This window comes from Centruroides sculpturatus, unplaced genomic scaffold (genome assembly GCF_000671375.1).
Source record: "Centruroides sculpturatus isolate CEXI.00-Female unplaced genomic scaffold, Cexi_2.0 scaffold604, whole genome shotgun sequence".
Lineage (NCBI taxonomy): Eukaryota > Metazoa > Arthropoda > Arachnida > Scorpiones > Buthidae > Centruroides > Centruroides sculpturatus.
In genome coordinates, this window is record NW_019384933.1 from 228,753 (window position 1) to 242,637 (window position 13,885).

The following is a 13,885-nucleotide window of genomic DNA, read 5'->3' on the forward strand; positions in this document are numbered from 1 at the left end:
TTTACGTTCAGTGGCACATCCAGAGGGTGCGCCAAGGGGTCCTGGAACCAAAAGTAAAAGGAAAAGAAACACTAGTAAATTTTCCAAAAATATTTTCCTAATTAAAATTAATTATTTTTATTTATATTAATTAATTAGACTTGAGCAGCTTTAATGCGAAGAGTTATCATTATTTGTGTCAGCCTTAACGACCTTTCAGCTACTTAACACAAAAAATATGCATTTAACACACCATAAATATTATTTATGAGCAAAAATAAAATGATCTCATATCATCAAATATCATATAAAAATAATTATATAAGCACCTTTACAATAATTTATGACCGCATTAGCAATATGTTAAATTATGAAAAATTGAATTTAAGAACAGTTTGGTCACATTTTCCTTTCAGTTTTTTTTCTTATTTTCTTTTTCTTTCTTTTCTTCTTCGTCTTCTTCTCCTCTTCTTCTCTTTCGTCTTTTTCATATTTTCTTTTTCTCCCCTTCTCCTTCTTCATGTTTTATCCTTCTCCTTTTCCTTTTCTTCTTTTCNATATATATATATATATGAATATTCATTCGGCAATGGCTGGATGGAGAAGCGATAAAAATACCATTGCCTCTATGAGGGACATATTTGGGTCTATATAGGATTCTCATAAATTTCTTCTGCTTCTTCTTTACTGTTTATGTGCTTGTTATGGCACATTAACTTTTTCTGACTATGGAAAACGACAGAAAAATTGTCGAATTTTCCAAAATTCTGAAGCTTTAAATACGACAGTAGCCAATGGACACAAGAAGATATGATAACATGTGACACATAAGAGCAATACAAAAAAATCATCAACAGGTATAACAGTCAATTAATCATATTCCTCACAAATTTTCATTGGTAGTTTGAACCAAATGTCAGGCTCAACCACTGTGGGAGGCTGAATGCCTCCCACAGTGGGCATGATAATACCTATGATGGCCATGAAAAAACTGGATGATCGTAATTAAACAGTATGTGTTTAAAGCTTTCTGTTGAAGGAACTATTCGGCAAATCAAAACCAAATTTGGTATACATACTGTTTTGAATATGCGGTTTCGATTTTTGGAAACACATTTTACTTCAAAATTCAGCCGATAGAGTGAAGTTTAGCTCTGCTGTCCACTTAATGTATATATCACGTAAATTTTTTAATGAATTTTTGGGAGTTAAGAAAGAAAGTGCAATAATTAAATTTCAATTAGAGATGTGATTACAAATGAGGAATGTGGAAATGACGATAACATCAAAGATAAGAATCTATGTGTCCTCCATCTCCAAACTCTAAAAATTGCATTCGCTACACAATACACTTGATGACGGAACGTAACTGGACTGCGTGGAGTTGTCGCACGTTATAAAATTTTGTTTTTTAAGACAATTAAGTTGGGATCATTGCTTTAGTAAACGAAGTTCTTTACCCTCATAACCAAAAGTCACAGAGATTTGGATCTAGTGATTGTGGCGGACAGGAAGTTGGAAGTGATGGTAACACTCTCTCGTGCGAAAAATGTTACAGTAAAGCTTGCAAATTTAAGCCGGTATATAGGAATGCGCCATCTTGCATAAATGTTATGGTGTTCAGACATTTTCTCTGCTGCAGTGCTGGAGTGGAAAAGTTTTGGAGCATATCCCCGTATCTTTGGCATTAACAGAACATGTCATCCAGACGCAGAGTATCTTTTAAAAAATAAAGACCAATGACAAAAGTTGCTATGAAACCATCTTATCTTTGATGAGTGCAATGGAATTTGAATTTTCGTCAGACCAAATATCGTAGTTATAAGTGTTTATATCTCCATGCAAATAAGTTTCGTCGCTTCACCGAATTTGCCAGGGCTATTCATCGACCATTATCAAAGCTAGGAATGTCATGGCAAAATGTTTTCCGCTTATCATTATCACCAAAAGCCAATTCTTGACTGAGGGATATCTTCTATGGATGAAAATGCAAGATTTTTCGCAGAACTTTCCATACTGTCTTGTAGGGCATGTCTAATTAGTGTGCACTATTATTGCCATGAAAACATTCCATTTCGTGTTCCGCTATTCCAGTAGCTACGTCTTCCTTTTTCAGACGTCCAATAAGTTTGCCACCCGTCCTGGTTTCAGAGCGAAAAGTTCCAGTCGCCTCAAAGTGCAAAATCATTTTCTAAAATTCTCAATAGTTAGAAGTCATCTTCGTAAAGCTTTTAAGCGCCGAAATTCCTGAAGTTTGATAGAAGAGTTTGATAAGTAACATATTATCGAGTAAAATGAACATTATGATACTGTTGCCATCTTTTCAAAATCGCTGATCCGGACGGCAGGTCAGGTTTGTTCGAACAGAAGTTCCTGACGCATGCGCAATGTCATTTTACAATGCGAAGAATAACGTGCATGCTGGTTGTAAATCAGTTACAGTTAGGGACTTGTGTAGGAGTATCGTAAGTAACCTAAATTAAGAAAGAACATGTACAGATGACTTAGCTCTATTGGATATTGGAGACGTGTACAGTACCTGCAATAAATAAAAAGAAAAGTTCGACAGCTTGCGCGCCACATGTCGGCGTAAACAGACTAACAGGGCAGAATTACATATGAGTTTCAGTCAGTGTGAGTTCTTTCGCTGTTAAAATAGTGTAAATTTGTAAAAATATTTGCAAGAACTGTTTCATCGTAATTTCACAATTTCTACGAAATTCCCGGACAAAATTAATAGTTCACCCGGACAGTGAGTCAATTCCCGAACTGTCCGGGTGAAAACCAGACGGGTGGTAACATTAATTATGACGTTTCACCTGTTAAAGAATGCGTTTTGCAACTCCTTTAGTATAAAAGGAGTTGCAAAATGCATTCTTACATACATTCCGAGTATACAGAATGTATGTAATTTGCATATTGAAGAGATAACAGCGCAAAATTTTATTCTAGGAGCTGAATTTTGAAGTAAATTTTTTCCAGAAAATCGAAACCACGTAGTTAGAACAATACATACCAAAATAATCGTTCCTTACTACTCGGTCACTTCCATTGTGAGTCTCCTCTAATCCACAATGTGTATAGAAAATAAGGCCCTCTTACTGCTCGCAGGGCAGAGAGACAAAAATGAAAAATAAACATCTAATTTTTTATAAATTACAAACTAAATAAATAAATTTTAGTTATATCTCAAAATAAGAAATAAGAATTATTATCCTATTTACTGCACCTTAAAATATATTTGAACGTGTTTACTTTTTGAATAGTCACGATTTAAAGGACTCTCACCCCGTTTAAATCAATATTCTAAGGCTTTCAAGCCATAATGATTTTTTGTGAAACGACGCTCCGAATCATTTCGTTTTATTTTAGTGAAATAGAATTTAAACGAAATTTGGTAATGTAATAGTAAATTAATTTCTAAAAAAGCATAATTAAAGGGTATACTATTTATATGGTATTTTCTTCATTATAATCTATTTTTACTCATAATTATAATAAATTCATAATCTATCGCTTACGACTGATTTTGACTGTTCGTAATGTGCTACTTGTGATTTGCTATAGGTAGCACACGACAATTAATATAGCAGAACAAAAATATCTTACAATAGCGACATTTGGATTCGAACCATGTTCAAGACAGATACAATCTTTGAAATTTTCCGGGACCTTTCTTAATGCATGTGCGGACAAAGTTGAAATCAATAAAAATTATTTTGACAGCTGCAGTTTGTCGCTTCTTGTTCGATTCCCCTCCAAAGCAAATTTCGTCCTTGAAGATTCTATTTCTTATTATTGTGGATTGTATGTGAGGAGGTCAAGTAGTATTAAGGCCTGAAAAGTCCAATGTGCCAGGGTCGACTAGACGATAAGAGGCGGGATCGAAACATCCGGCATCCCGCTTTCGTAGTATCATTAGAGTAAAAATATATAATTTTTTAAAACTCTCCTTGTGGGCAGTAGGATGGCCTTTTAGCAAGTCCATTATGAGTTTGGCCAGACCCACAGAAGAATAGAGTGAGGGACGGGACCCGACATATCAGGACGGACTATCCCCGAAAAATTCCTAGTTATTATTATTTATTTTTGGGAAATTAAATAGCTAATATAATTAATATAATTAAATTACAATATTCAAATGCCTAAAACCGTAAAGTATTTATCTATTTGCTTGTACATCATAAAAAATATTCAAAAAAGTACAAAATATTGATTTAATATGGTTAATTGATAATTAGTCTATTAATGCAGCCTTCAATACTCTAAGGACATTTCGTGGAACTTTATACATATTACGGAGGCCTGACTCATATTTAAATCTCTAGCCAAAGAGGAACCACGCTCCTAACTTCGTTTTAATTTGAACACAAATAATTATTTAATATAATATCTGTAATGCAATAAATAGTGAGGTGTTGGAAATTTGAATAACTTCAAAAAATTTTTTCCTCGTCAGAATTTAGTAAATCATAATAAAAATATAAAGCAATTTGAATTATAATCTGGAATTCTATAAAATAATTTTTTTAATGTGTAAAATTAGGATTCTTTTAGATAATTGCGTATTCTGTATACCGAAATAGTTCCATTAATGAATCATTATTTATAGGTTAATATAGACTAGTGTTTTTCAACCTGTGGGTCGCGACCCCCAGGTGGGTCGCAAAGCCATACATGGGGGTCGCGGGTAAAAAAATGGACAAGTGTTTGTAGGTCATACACTACAATAAAAAAACTACAATTTCAGTGAGGGGCTGTGCCTGTTTATTTTACAGTACAATTAGTTTTTTGATCGATATTTAAATCTCAACAGAAAGAGAATTAAATACGTAGTTTTTAAAATCACTGATATAGTTTTTTAATATGGTCGTTGGGGGGTCGCCAGAATTTTTTAACTTGTAAAGGGGTCGCGTATTCAAAAAGGTTGAAAAACACTGATATAGACTAAGCTACATATTTAGTTTCGCTAACAAAATTAAATAGTGCACATTACTGTTTACATCTAAGAATTAGTCTAACAATTTAACTTTAGTTATTAAATGACTTATAAAAAGATTCATAACTTAAAAACTTAATATTAAAAGTATGATCTCATTTTAAAATCTGTTAATCAAATCGAAGCATTCCGGTGTACATATTTAATTAAAGCTACATGTGCACTCGGTTACTTTTAATAAGAGTTTATTATAATTTTTGTTAAATTAGCTTATAAATTTATTATAGCGAATATAAATTTTAGAATTGACAATTTATTCCTTTTGAAACTAAGCACAGATTGCTATTTAATTAGCAAATCGAAGGTTTAAGATTCTTATTACATGGCAATAAATTCTAATTTCTTTTTGTAATTATTCTATTAAATACCGATTTTCTTTAAAGATCATTAAATTATTATCCCGCAAACTACTTTATTAATTCGATATTGATGATATTCAGAATGATTATTTTAAAAGTAATATTTATCATTTATAAACTGATCTACACATTGCTATAAATTTGATTTTTAAACAGCAAGCGATATGTCGGCCAAGGTCTGTTCTGCAGAAGATATATTTCTTTCAGACATTCCAACTTATTAACTTAAGGACTGAGCGAAAAAGCAAACGACCTCGATGACATCGTTTAGCAAATGCTTTTCTCAATGAATACTTTTCTGTAACACTGTATAAACTAGTCGAATTAAAGTAGATTGATGTCAGCAACTGCAGATGCAAGTTCATTTCCAATTGCGTGAAGGTCTAGGTGCAGATACTTTATCAGAAATGACACTGAAAGTTATTCGAATAGTAACATTTTAATGGCGTGAATAAGTTTATTGTTAATTATTAAAGCGGTTAAAATATTTTATAATGGTTTAACCCTTCCTCTACGAAGCTGTCTTGGAAACAGATTGAGAAAAAAACAAATGAGTTTATGGGTCAAATGGCCTTGAAACATTCATCTAAAGAATAGTGTCAACAGCTCTCATTAAAATTATATAGCGAGGGTGGCAGTTTGATGATGGCAAACGGATGGCCCGAGTTATGTCGAATTCATTTCTGTTATTTCTTTATTAGTCGCTTTGAAAGAGGTCATTGAATCGTTTTATCTAAATCACACCCGAATTTTGCTGTTTATTTTTTATCTACTTTATCCCTGGCAGGCCTATAATGTTTCAAAAAATAAAAGAAAGAACATAATCAGACAGTAAATAAAAAGTAAATCTTCCCCTGATTATTGAAAATCAGATTTAATTAGCTTTTAATGCTTTTAATTGTAATTTTAAGTTTTCTTTTTTATTATTATTTAGTCATAACTATGCTTCATGAGAATAAAATAAGAAAACTAAAAGAACACGGGTCGTATGCGGATGGTTTTTTTAAGCAAAATGAAAATTTTTTAGGTTAAAATTTTTAATTTTTCGATTATTATGGTTATAATTGATAAAAGAATATTTGAATGATGGTAAACATCTGAACTCTTAAATACTGACATCTGGCATTCGCTGAAAATGCTAGAGCTCTGTTTGATGTCATTCCCAGATGGAAGGTTATTCGTTTTAAAGAAAGAAAATACACCCACATCTTCCTGATTTCTTGCACACTTGGAAATTTTTACCGTTTTGCATTCTTCAAACTTCAAGTGCTTTTAATAAAGACGAGCTAATAAGTGGATATTCTATACAAGTTATGATTAAATTTACAATCTGGTTTTATATTAATGAAGTATTTTATTTTGTTTTTTTATCATTTTATTAACTTTTTTCTTGATAAAAAGATTTTTAAATTATTTAAAATTTGATTTATAGATTTTTTATTAATTTAGTTACTTACGAATAATTAATAATTATATTTCACTTTAAATCGGAACGAATTGAAAAAAGTCAATTACTTACCATCATATTGTGAGTCAAATTGTGCCAAAACTTGACAGGTGAGAAGCACAATAATAGAAATAATGACCCAGGACGGGTAGAGGGTCATCTTGATTGACAGCTGGAACCTACCAGCCTTTATACTACGTCCTACAGATCCACATAGCACCCCGTTGACAATTTGTTTGGTGCTTGCAAGTGCAGACTTATGAACTTATAGGGTGCATCCCACGCTAACTTAGCATGTAATCTGATACAAGTTGTATTGCGGTGACCCGGAGAGAGATGTATCACCAGAGTTACTTGAAGAGAACAACCATTGAAAATGACTTCAAGATGTCTCAGACCGCGGAATTAAATTCGTGAATTAAGTTATCCGTCTGCTATCAATCGCCATAATCTACATTCTTACTTTATTTTATGAATTTTTATAAAATACTAAAAGCAAAAATTTTTAATGTATTTTTTTTTTTTAATTTTCCNTACAAGTTGTATTGCGGTGACCCGGAGAGAGATGTATCACCAGAGTTACTTGAAGAGAACAACCATTGAAAATGACTTCAAGATGTCTCAGACCGCGGAATTAAATTCGTGAATTAAGTTATCCGTCTGCTATCAATCGCCATAATCTACATTCTTACTTTATTTTATGAATTTTTATAAAATACTAAAAGCAAAAAATTTTTAATGTATTTTTTTTTTTGAATTTGTAAGTAGTATTTTTTGAGTTTTTAAGATTCAAATAATTTTCAGAGTATGAAAAAATTCTACTTTTATGCTTTGTATCATCGTTGCTATCGATCTAATAAGCATATTAACATTGAAATGTATACACTTTTTATAACGCAACTTTTTTTTTACTGCGAAGACCTTAGCAGATGTAACACAACTAGACCGGAACTAACTGAAATTCGCACAATGTCCTTCCATAGAGTAGTTATTTATTTTATGTTTTTATGGCGTTAATTCGCCAGAAATGAACAATAATATTGTTTAATTTACTGAATATTTTACATAAATGTTAAATATGTGCTGCAATTTTGTTATAATTCAAATTAAAATATGCGCAAAACAATTAATCGATACTTAAACTTTTTTTAAAATTATAATTAATATAATACACTGTAACGAATACACACTACTTAACTTGTATTTTTCCGTTAAGACGTTAAAAATTAAATATAAGTTTAGAAAAATAATTATAAGGAAGTAACAAAATTTAATTGAATGCAGCCTAATAATTTAAAGGCATGTTTGTATGTTATATCTAAAATATTATTAAAATAAATTAAATTTTATTTATAATATATTTATAAATTAGCATTAAATTCCGAACGAATATATTTATATTATAGAAAAATTGTAAATTATATATAGGCTATATACACTCGTATAACTTATAGAGTATAAATATATAGGCTACATGCATTCTGGGTATTATTTCGAATATTATCTACTTTATGCTATATACATTAAATCTTTTTTTTTTTTAATAAAAATGTTTTAGTTCATTAAAAATTCAAAACAATAGAATTAGCAATAACTTTTATAAAATGAATCCTGTTACATTCCATTTTTATATGTCAGCTTTTTAAATTAATAACTGATCGTTTTCTTCCTTCCGCAAAGATCAAACTATTAAAACATGGAAATAAAATTACTTATTTATTAACATAAAAGCACCATACAGTATTAACTTTAAATTATTTAATTTTATATACTGTAGGCATTATCTCTATATAATGCTACATATTTTATTCTCAGAGAGAGAAGAAAGTTACTAAATTCTAATTTATTGAGGCGAAGCTCCTTCTAAGGCTTACAATATTGCGTTCGATCTCAAAATTTGATCGATCGATTTTGATAAAACTTTGCCATTTTGGTTAATTGCTGTGAGGAATCCAAAAATACAACGAAGGTCCATTTAAATGTAAAAAATAGAATCCTTGACTTCGTTTTCGATATACAGTGAAGTTAAAGTGATAATGTCTGTGCTTCCCGACGCGATTGAGCGCGCCTAACAGAATTTAGGAGAGAAAAATAAAAAATAGCATTGCGTGCGCCTAACGAAAAATATGCGCCTAAAACGAACAATGCACAAGAACAAAAGTAGTCGATGGCGATAACTTTGTTCATTGATCGCCTCTTCGTGTTGGCAAGTGCAAGGTTTGTTTCTCCGCAACTGGCCAGTAGAAAGATCTGGCTGGCAGCTGCGAGGATCGACTCTCCCCTGAACGACAGGTACAAGCAGGATCGTGGAAAGTCAGGAATAGAGGGGGGATACGCGCCCAGACAGCCAAGATGATGGGGCGCCAAAAGTCCAAAATTGTTACATAGGCGAAGTAATAAATTCTTAGAAAACTCACACACGAGTATAAAAAATTATTTTAATAAAAAGTGATTTTATAATTTTTAAATTTGTAACAGACTAATGAAAGACTTACCCAAAAAGTAAGTCTTGGGTATTTAAATAAAGACTAACCCAGAAAGTAAATCTTTGGTATATTTAAATTTGCCCCTGGTGTCAAATGCTCTAGGTAGCACATAGGGGAAGATCTAGTATCGGACACCTTAGCTTTTCCTATATTATAAAAAAATTTACAGCTCAATTTGGTCGAGATTACATTCCATACAAAACTTCATTGTCTTATAAAAACACCTGTTAAAACTCATTTTTCTAACATAAAAATATTAATCACTTTTTTACACTTTTTACAGATATTTTACCAAGTTCAATTCTGGAGAGTTGTGTTGGACAGGAGAAAAATCTGCAAGAAGAGAATTACTTTTGGTTTCACAAACAACTTTTCATTAGTAGGAAGAGTTATTTTTGAGAAATTTATAAAAGTACAAATTACAGATTGTAAAACTAAGTTAATACGTGATAATAAAATGGTATAAATGAGAAAAATTAAAAAATTATCAGTCTGAAAATTTAACAATTCGTTTTAATGACAAATGCATTCTGTCTTTATTTTTTTCTGGTATTATAAACATCACAGTCATAAAACAGATTGTTTCCTTCAAAATCAGCGCAATTTTTGTGAGCTCAACCTTCACAAATCCTACACTGAATCCAGTTTTCTTCAAAGGTTTCACCACAGATGATGCAGTGAGTCTCTTGGTCTTCTCTCTTTTCTTGAACTGATTTAGGCTGTGTACACATTAGGCGTTTTTAAACGCGCGTTTTAAAGAATCAAGAGTTCTGCATAGGCATACATACTCAAACGCGCGCTTTTGGCCAAGCGCGCGTTGATAGATTTTTGTTAAAACGCGCGTTTTACGGGCGCTTTAAGATATATGTGCTGCCAGTACATTCGATCGCGCGCTTTCAGGTAGAGTGGACGTACGTTGGCCGAATTGGAGAACGATCATTTCGATACTGATCTATTTATTGATGAAATCTAAAAGAGACCAGCCATCGTCAAATGATTTTATAGATATTCTAAAAGAATTAAAAAATTTGGGTTCATATTATTTTAGTTTTGGATACAACGTCAGAAACATTCCATGCGTCAGTCTATCTCGTAATATTGGGTGCACCCAAAATTCTCTTTGCCTCTTCAATCGTCTTTAATAGCGACGATGGAGGAGGCACACGCAAGCAATTACTTTCACGTCCATTTCCAAACTGAGCCACTGCTAACGCTCCACTAAACGCTCGTCGAACGCCGAGCTAACGCGCGTTTAACGCAACGCAAAACGCCTAATGTGTACATAGCCTTAGGCTTATTTACTGTTTCTTTCTTTGTCGCTTTTTATTTAGAGAATTTTCCCCCAGCAGTTTTCTCTTAGCTGCGTAGATTCTTTCTTTTTCTTCTTTCTCTCATTTCTTCTGCCGTACTTTATCCATATTGTCCCGTAAAACAAACACATTTCGTGAGAGTATAATTCTTATCAACCTTAAACTGTTTCCGATACAACCCGTAACACCTCTGTCCCATACAAACCACAACATTTTTGTCCGATACAACCCGCAACATCATGGAACAAAACATCGGTTACCAGATACGTACAGTATTAGTAAGCTTAAGGAGATTTCCGACCTACAAGTTAAAGAACAATAAATGTTGTTTACAACAATAAACAAAACAAAAAACACTTATTCTCATTTTCAGGTAAGCTATGATAACCAGAAGTTATCTTCGTTTACTCAAAAAATTATTTAAAACACCAAATTTTCTGCCACGTATTGACAACACTGTTGATTTACTAAATATGACGGAATCTGAACTTTATTCACCCAACATTCTAGTCTCTTCACAGGTTCTGCCACTTGTAGCAAATTTTAGAAACAACGCTTGTCCGATACTAGGCGCTGTCCGGTACTAGAGGACCTTCTCCTACATAACTTAGATAGAAGGATAGCCTGTTGATTTACTAAATATGACGGAATCTGAACTTTATTCACCCAACATTCTAGTCTCTTCACAGGTTCTGCCACTTGTAGCAAATTTTAGAAACAACGCTTGTCCGATACTAGGCGCTGTCCGGTACTAGAGGACCTTCTCCTACATAACTTAGATAGAAGGATAGCCTGTTGATTTACTAAATATGACGGAATCTGAACTTTATTCACCCAACATTCTAGTCTCTTCACAGGTTCTGCCACTTGTAGCAAATTTTAGAAACAACGCTTGTCCGATACTAGGCGCTGTCCGGTACTAGAGGACCTTCTCCTACATAACTTAGATAGAAGGATAGCCTGTTGATTTACTAAATATGACGGAATCTGAACTTTATTCACCCAACATTCTAGTCTCTTCACAGGTTCTGCCACTTGTAGCAAATTTTAGAAACAACGCTTGTCCGATACTAGGCGCTGTCCGGTACTAGAGGACCTTCTCCTACATAACTTAGATAGAAGGATAGCCTTTTTTGTGGCGGCAAATGCAAAGTTTGCCTGTCCAGGACCGTCAGATACTGTACAAGGGTCGCCTCTTCTGTGCCTAACAAGTGCGCTTCTTTCTGGCTCCGACTCAATTCTATCGCAATACGACAAAACTGAGTGATGTCCTAGTAAAATATTTACAGTATACATTAAATATAACAAAAGAAATATTTAAATAAATTTCATTGTGATTTTTAGTTAGAAAATAATTTTTGTTAGAGTGCAAATAAAAAATGCAAATTAATTAAAGCGTCTTGTACATTAAAAGCAGGCCTGAAGATTTTTAACATGTTTATTTAATTTCTTTTCTTGATTTTGGTGTTTCTCACCAAACTATAAAAATGTTTTTATCATAAATAAGTGATATCTAAACTTTTTTAATTTTTGATTAAATATTTTACTAAAGGATGTGAATATTCGTGCACCTTTTCAATGCGTAAATACTGCGTCATCGTATATTTGCGCATAGTTACTTTTATACGCGTGCGTAGTTTTATATTTTATAAGCATATAAACAAAATACTTACATGTACTCAAAACGATTTTTTTACTGCACCATGCACATGTTTTACATGAAATGAAAACATATGAACTAAATGAAATTTTCCGGAACCTTGCTTAATGTGCACGATCCTCATATTTGTAGCAATTTACCCATCAAGCATCCCATACTGTTTGCTAGTCTCCTACAATTATTATTTCTCTTTCCTTCACACATTTGCTCAATTATGATAATGCTTCCAACTTCCTTTGTTGGTTTTCCATTTGTATTCGTGAAGCATTTTTGCAACGTTATAAAATACATAGTATTAGTATAGCACACAATATAATACAAACACTTTTCAATTCACTGCGTAAAAGAAAAAACATACTGTTAACAAGTGCTAATTCTTATCAGGACTTGTTACTCGTTGCATCTTCCCTTAACTTTTTGCGTACATCTTGCACCAAATATTGACTGGTACAAAACGTGGTCACCTTAGAATAAGAATCAGCTCAAATGATTCCAACAAGCTGAGCTTCAAGCAAAACATACACGANCAACAATATTTTTATTTGGGGGAGATTTTTCTATATTCCCTCCTCCGGTGATATGTTCTTGCAAGGAAACAAAGAAATTTACTTTAAAAAACAGGGCACCAAATATTGACTGGTACAAAACGTGGTTATTATTTAGGAAAATGTGGTCACCTTAGAATAAGAATCAGCTCAAATGATTCCAACAAGCTGAGCTTCAAGCAAAACATACACGAACACAGGCTTCGTGATTTAGAAAATGTAGACATACTGTAAACTGAAAAGCACATCAATAGCCAAAAATTTACTTATTTTTTTAGACGTATGCGAATTACTTACTGTAAGCAAAAACGCATACAAGTGGCTTTACGTTCAATATCACGTGTCACCGAGAAGAATTGTCACTTTTCAGATATTACAGGATGCTCATCTTACCCCAAACGACTATATGTAACTTAAATAGTCATAGTCAAAATACTTCTTATTGTATATATTTTCTGAAAATACTGTACATTTGTAGTTTCGTTTATAGTCGTGTTAGAAATAAGCAAATAAATAAGTCGTTACCTTGAAAATAAATTTGAATTATAATTTTCTGTAAGTGATTTTATATTTTTATTATATAATTTGCATACGACGTATTTTATGTTATATTTACCGCACGTTACAGCGACATATAACTAGGGTAAACTTGCCTAATTCGTACTTCGCTTATATCTCGACTCCGGTAATAGCTATTAGTGTCTCTAGTAGCAAAAAAAGTAAATAACAATCGGTCATATTACCATCTGACAGACAACACGCTGTTACTCTGCTCCCGACAAAAATATTGAAAAGCAAAGTTTTTTCAACTTTTTCTGTAATATTTTTGCACATTTCGTAAGAAATTTCTTCAAATAGGATCGTGTGTAAGTTTTTTAACTATCTGTGATGTATTAGTGCGTATTTTTGTGATTTCATCTGAAGTGATGAAACATGCGTATCTGTTGTCAAATTTTTTGGCGACTAATGTAAAGTTTGTTCGACTCTTGCGCCTATTTCGTACTCGAGGCATGTTCTTAAAACGTACTGGTACGATTTAGGAAAACCATTTTAGATGAATGTCACAATAAGCTATTACCGATTCGTAAACTTATTTTTTT

At 32.5% G+C, this 13,885-nt stretch overlaps 1 protein-coding gene across 1 annotated transcript in view; it reads right to left on the bottom strand.

Annotated features, from left to right (window-relative positions):
* Window positions 1-7,129, bottom strand: part of LOC111632038 (collagen alpha-1(I) chain-like) — a 126,150-nt gene extending 119,021 nt beyond the window's left edge. The window contains exon 1 of the mRNA XM_023376394.1: window positions 6,857-7,129. Coding sequence (XP_023232162.1) covers window positions 6,857-6,944 — 88 coding nt within the window. The 5' untranslated portion in view covers window positions 6,945-7,129. The remainder of the gene's footprint in view (window positions 1-6,856) is intronic.
* Window positions 7,130-13,885: the final 6,756 nt, after the last annotated feature.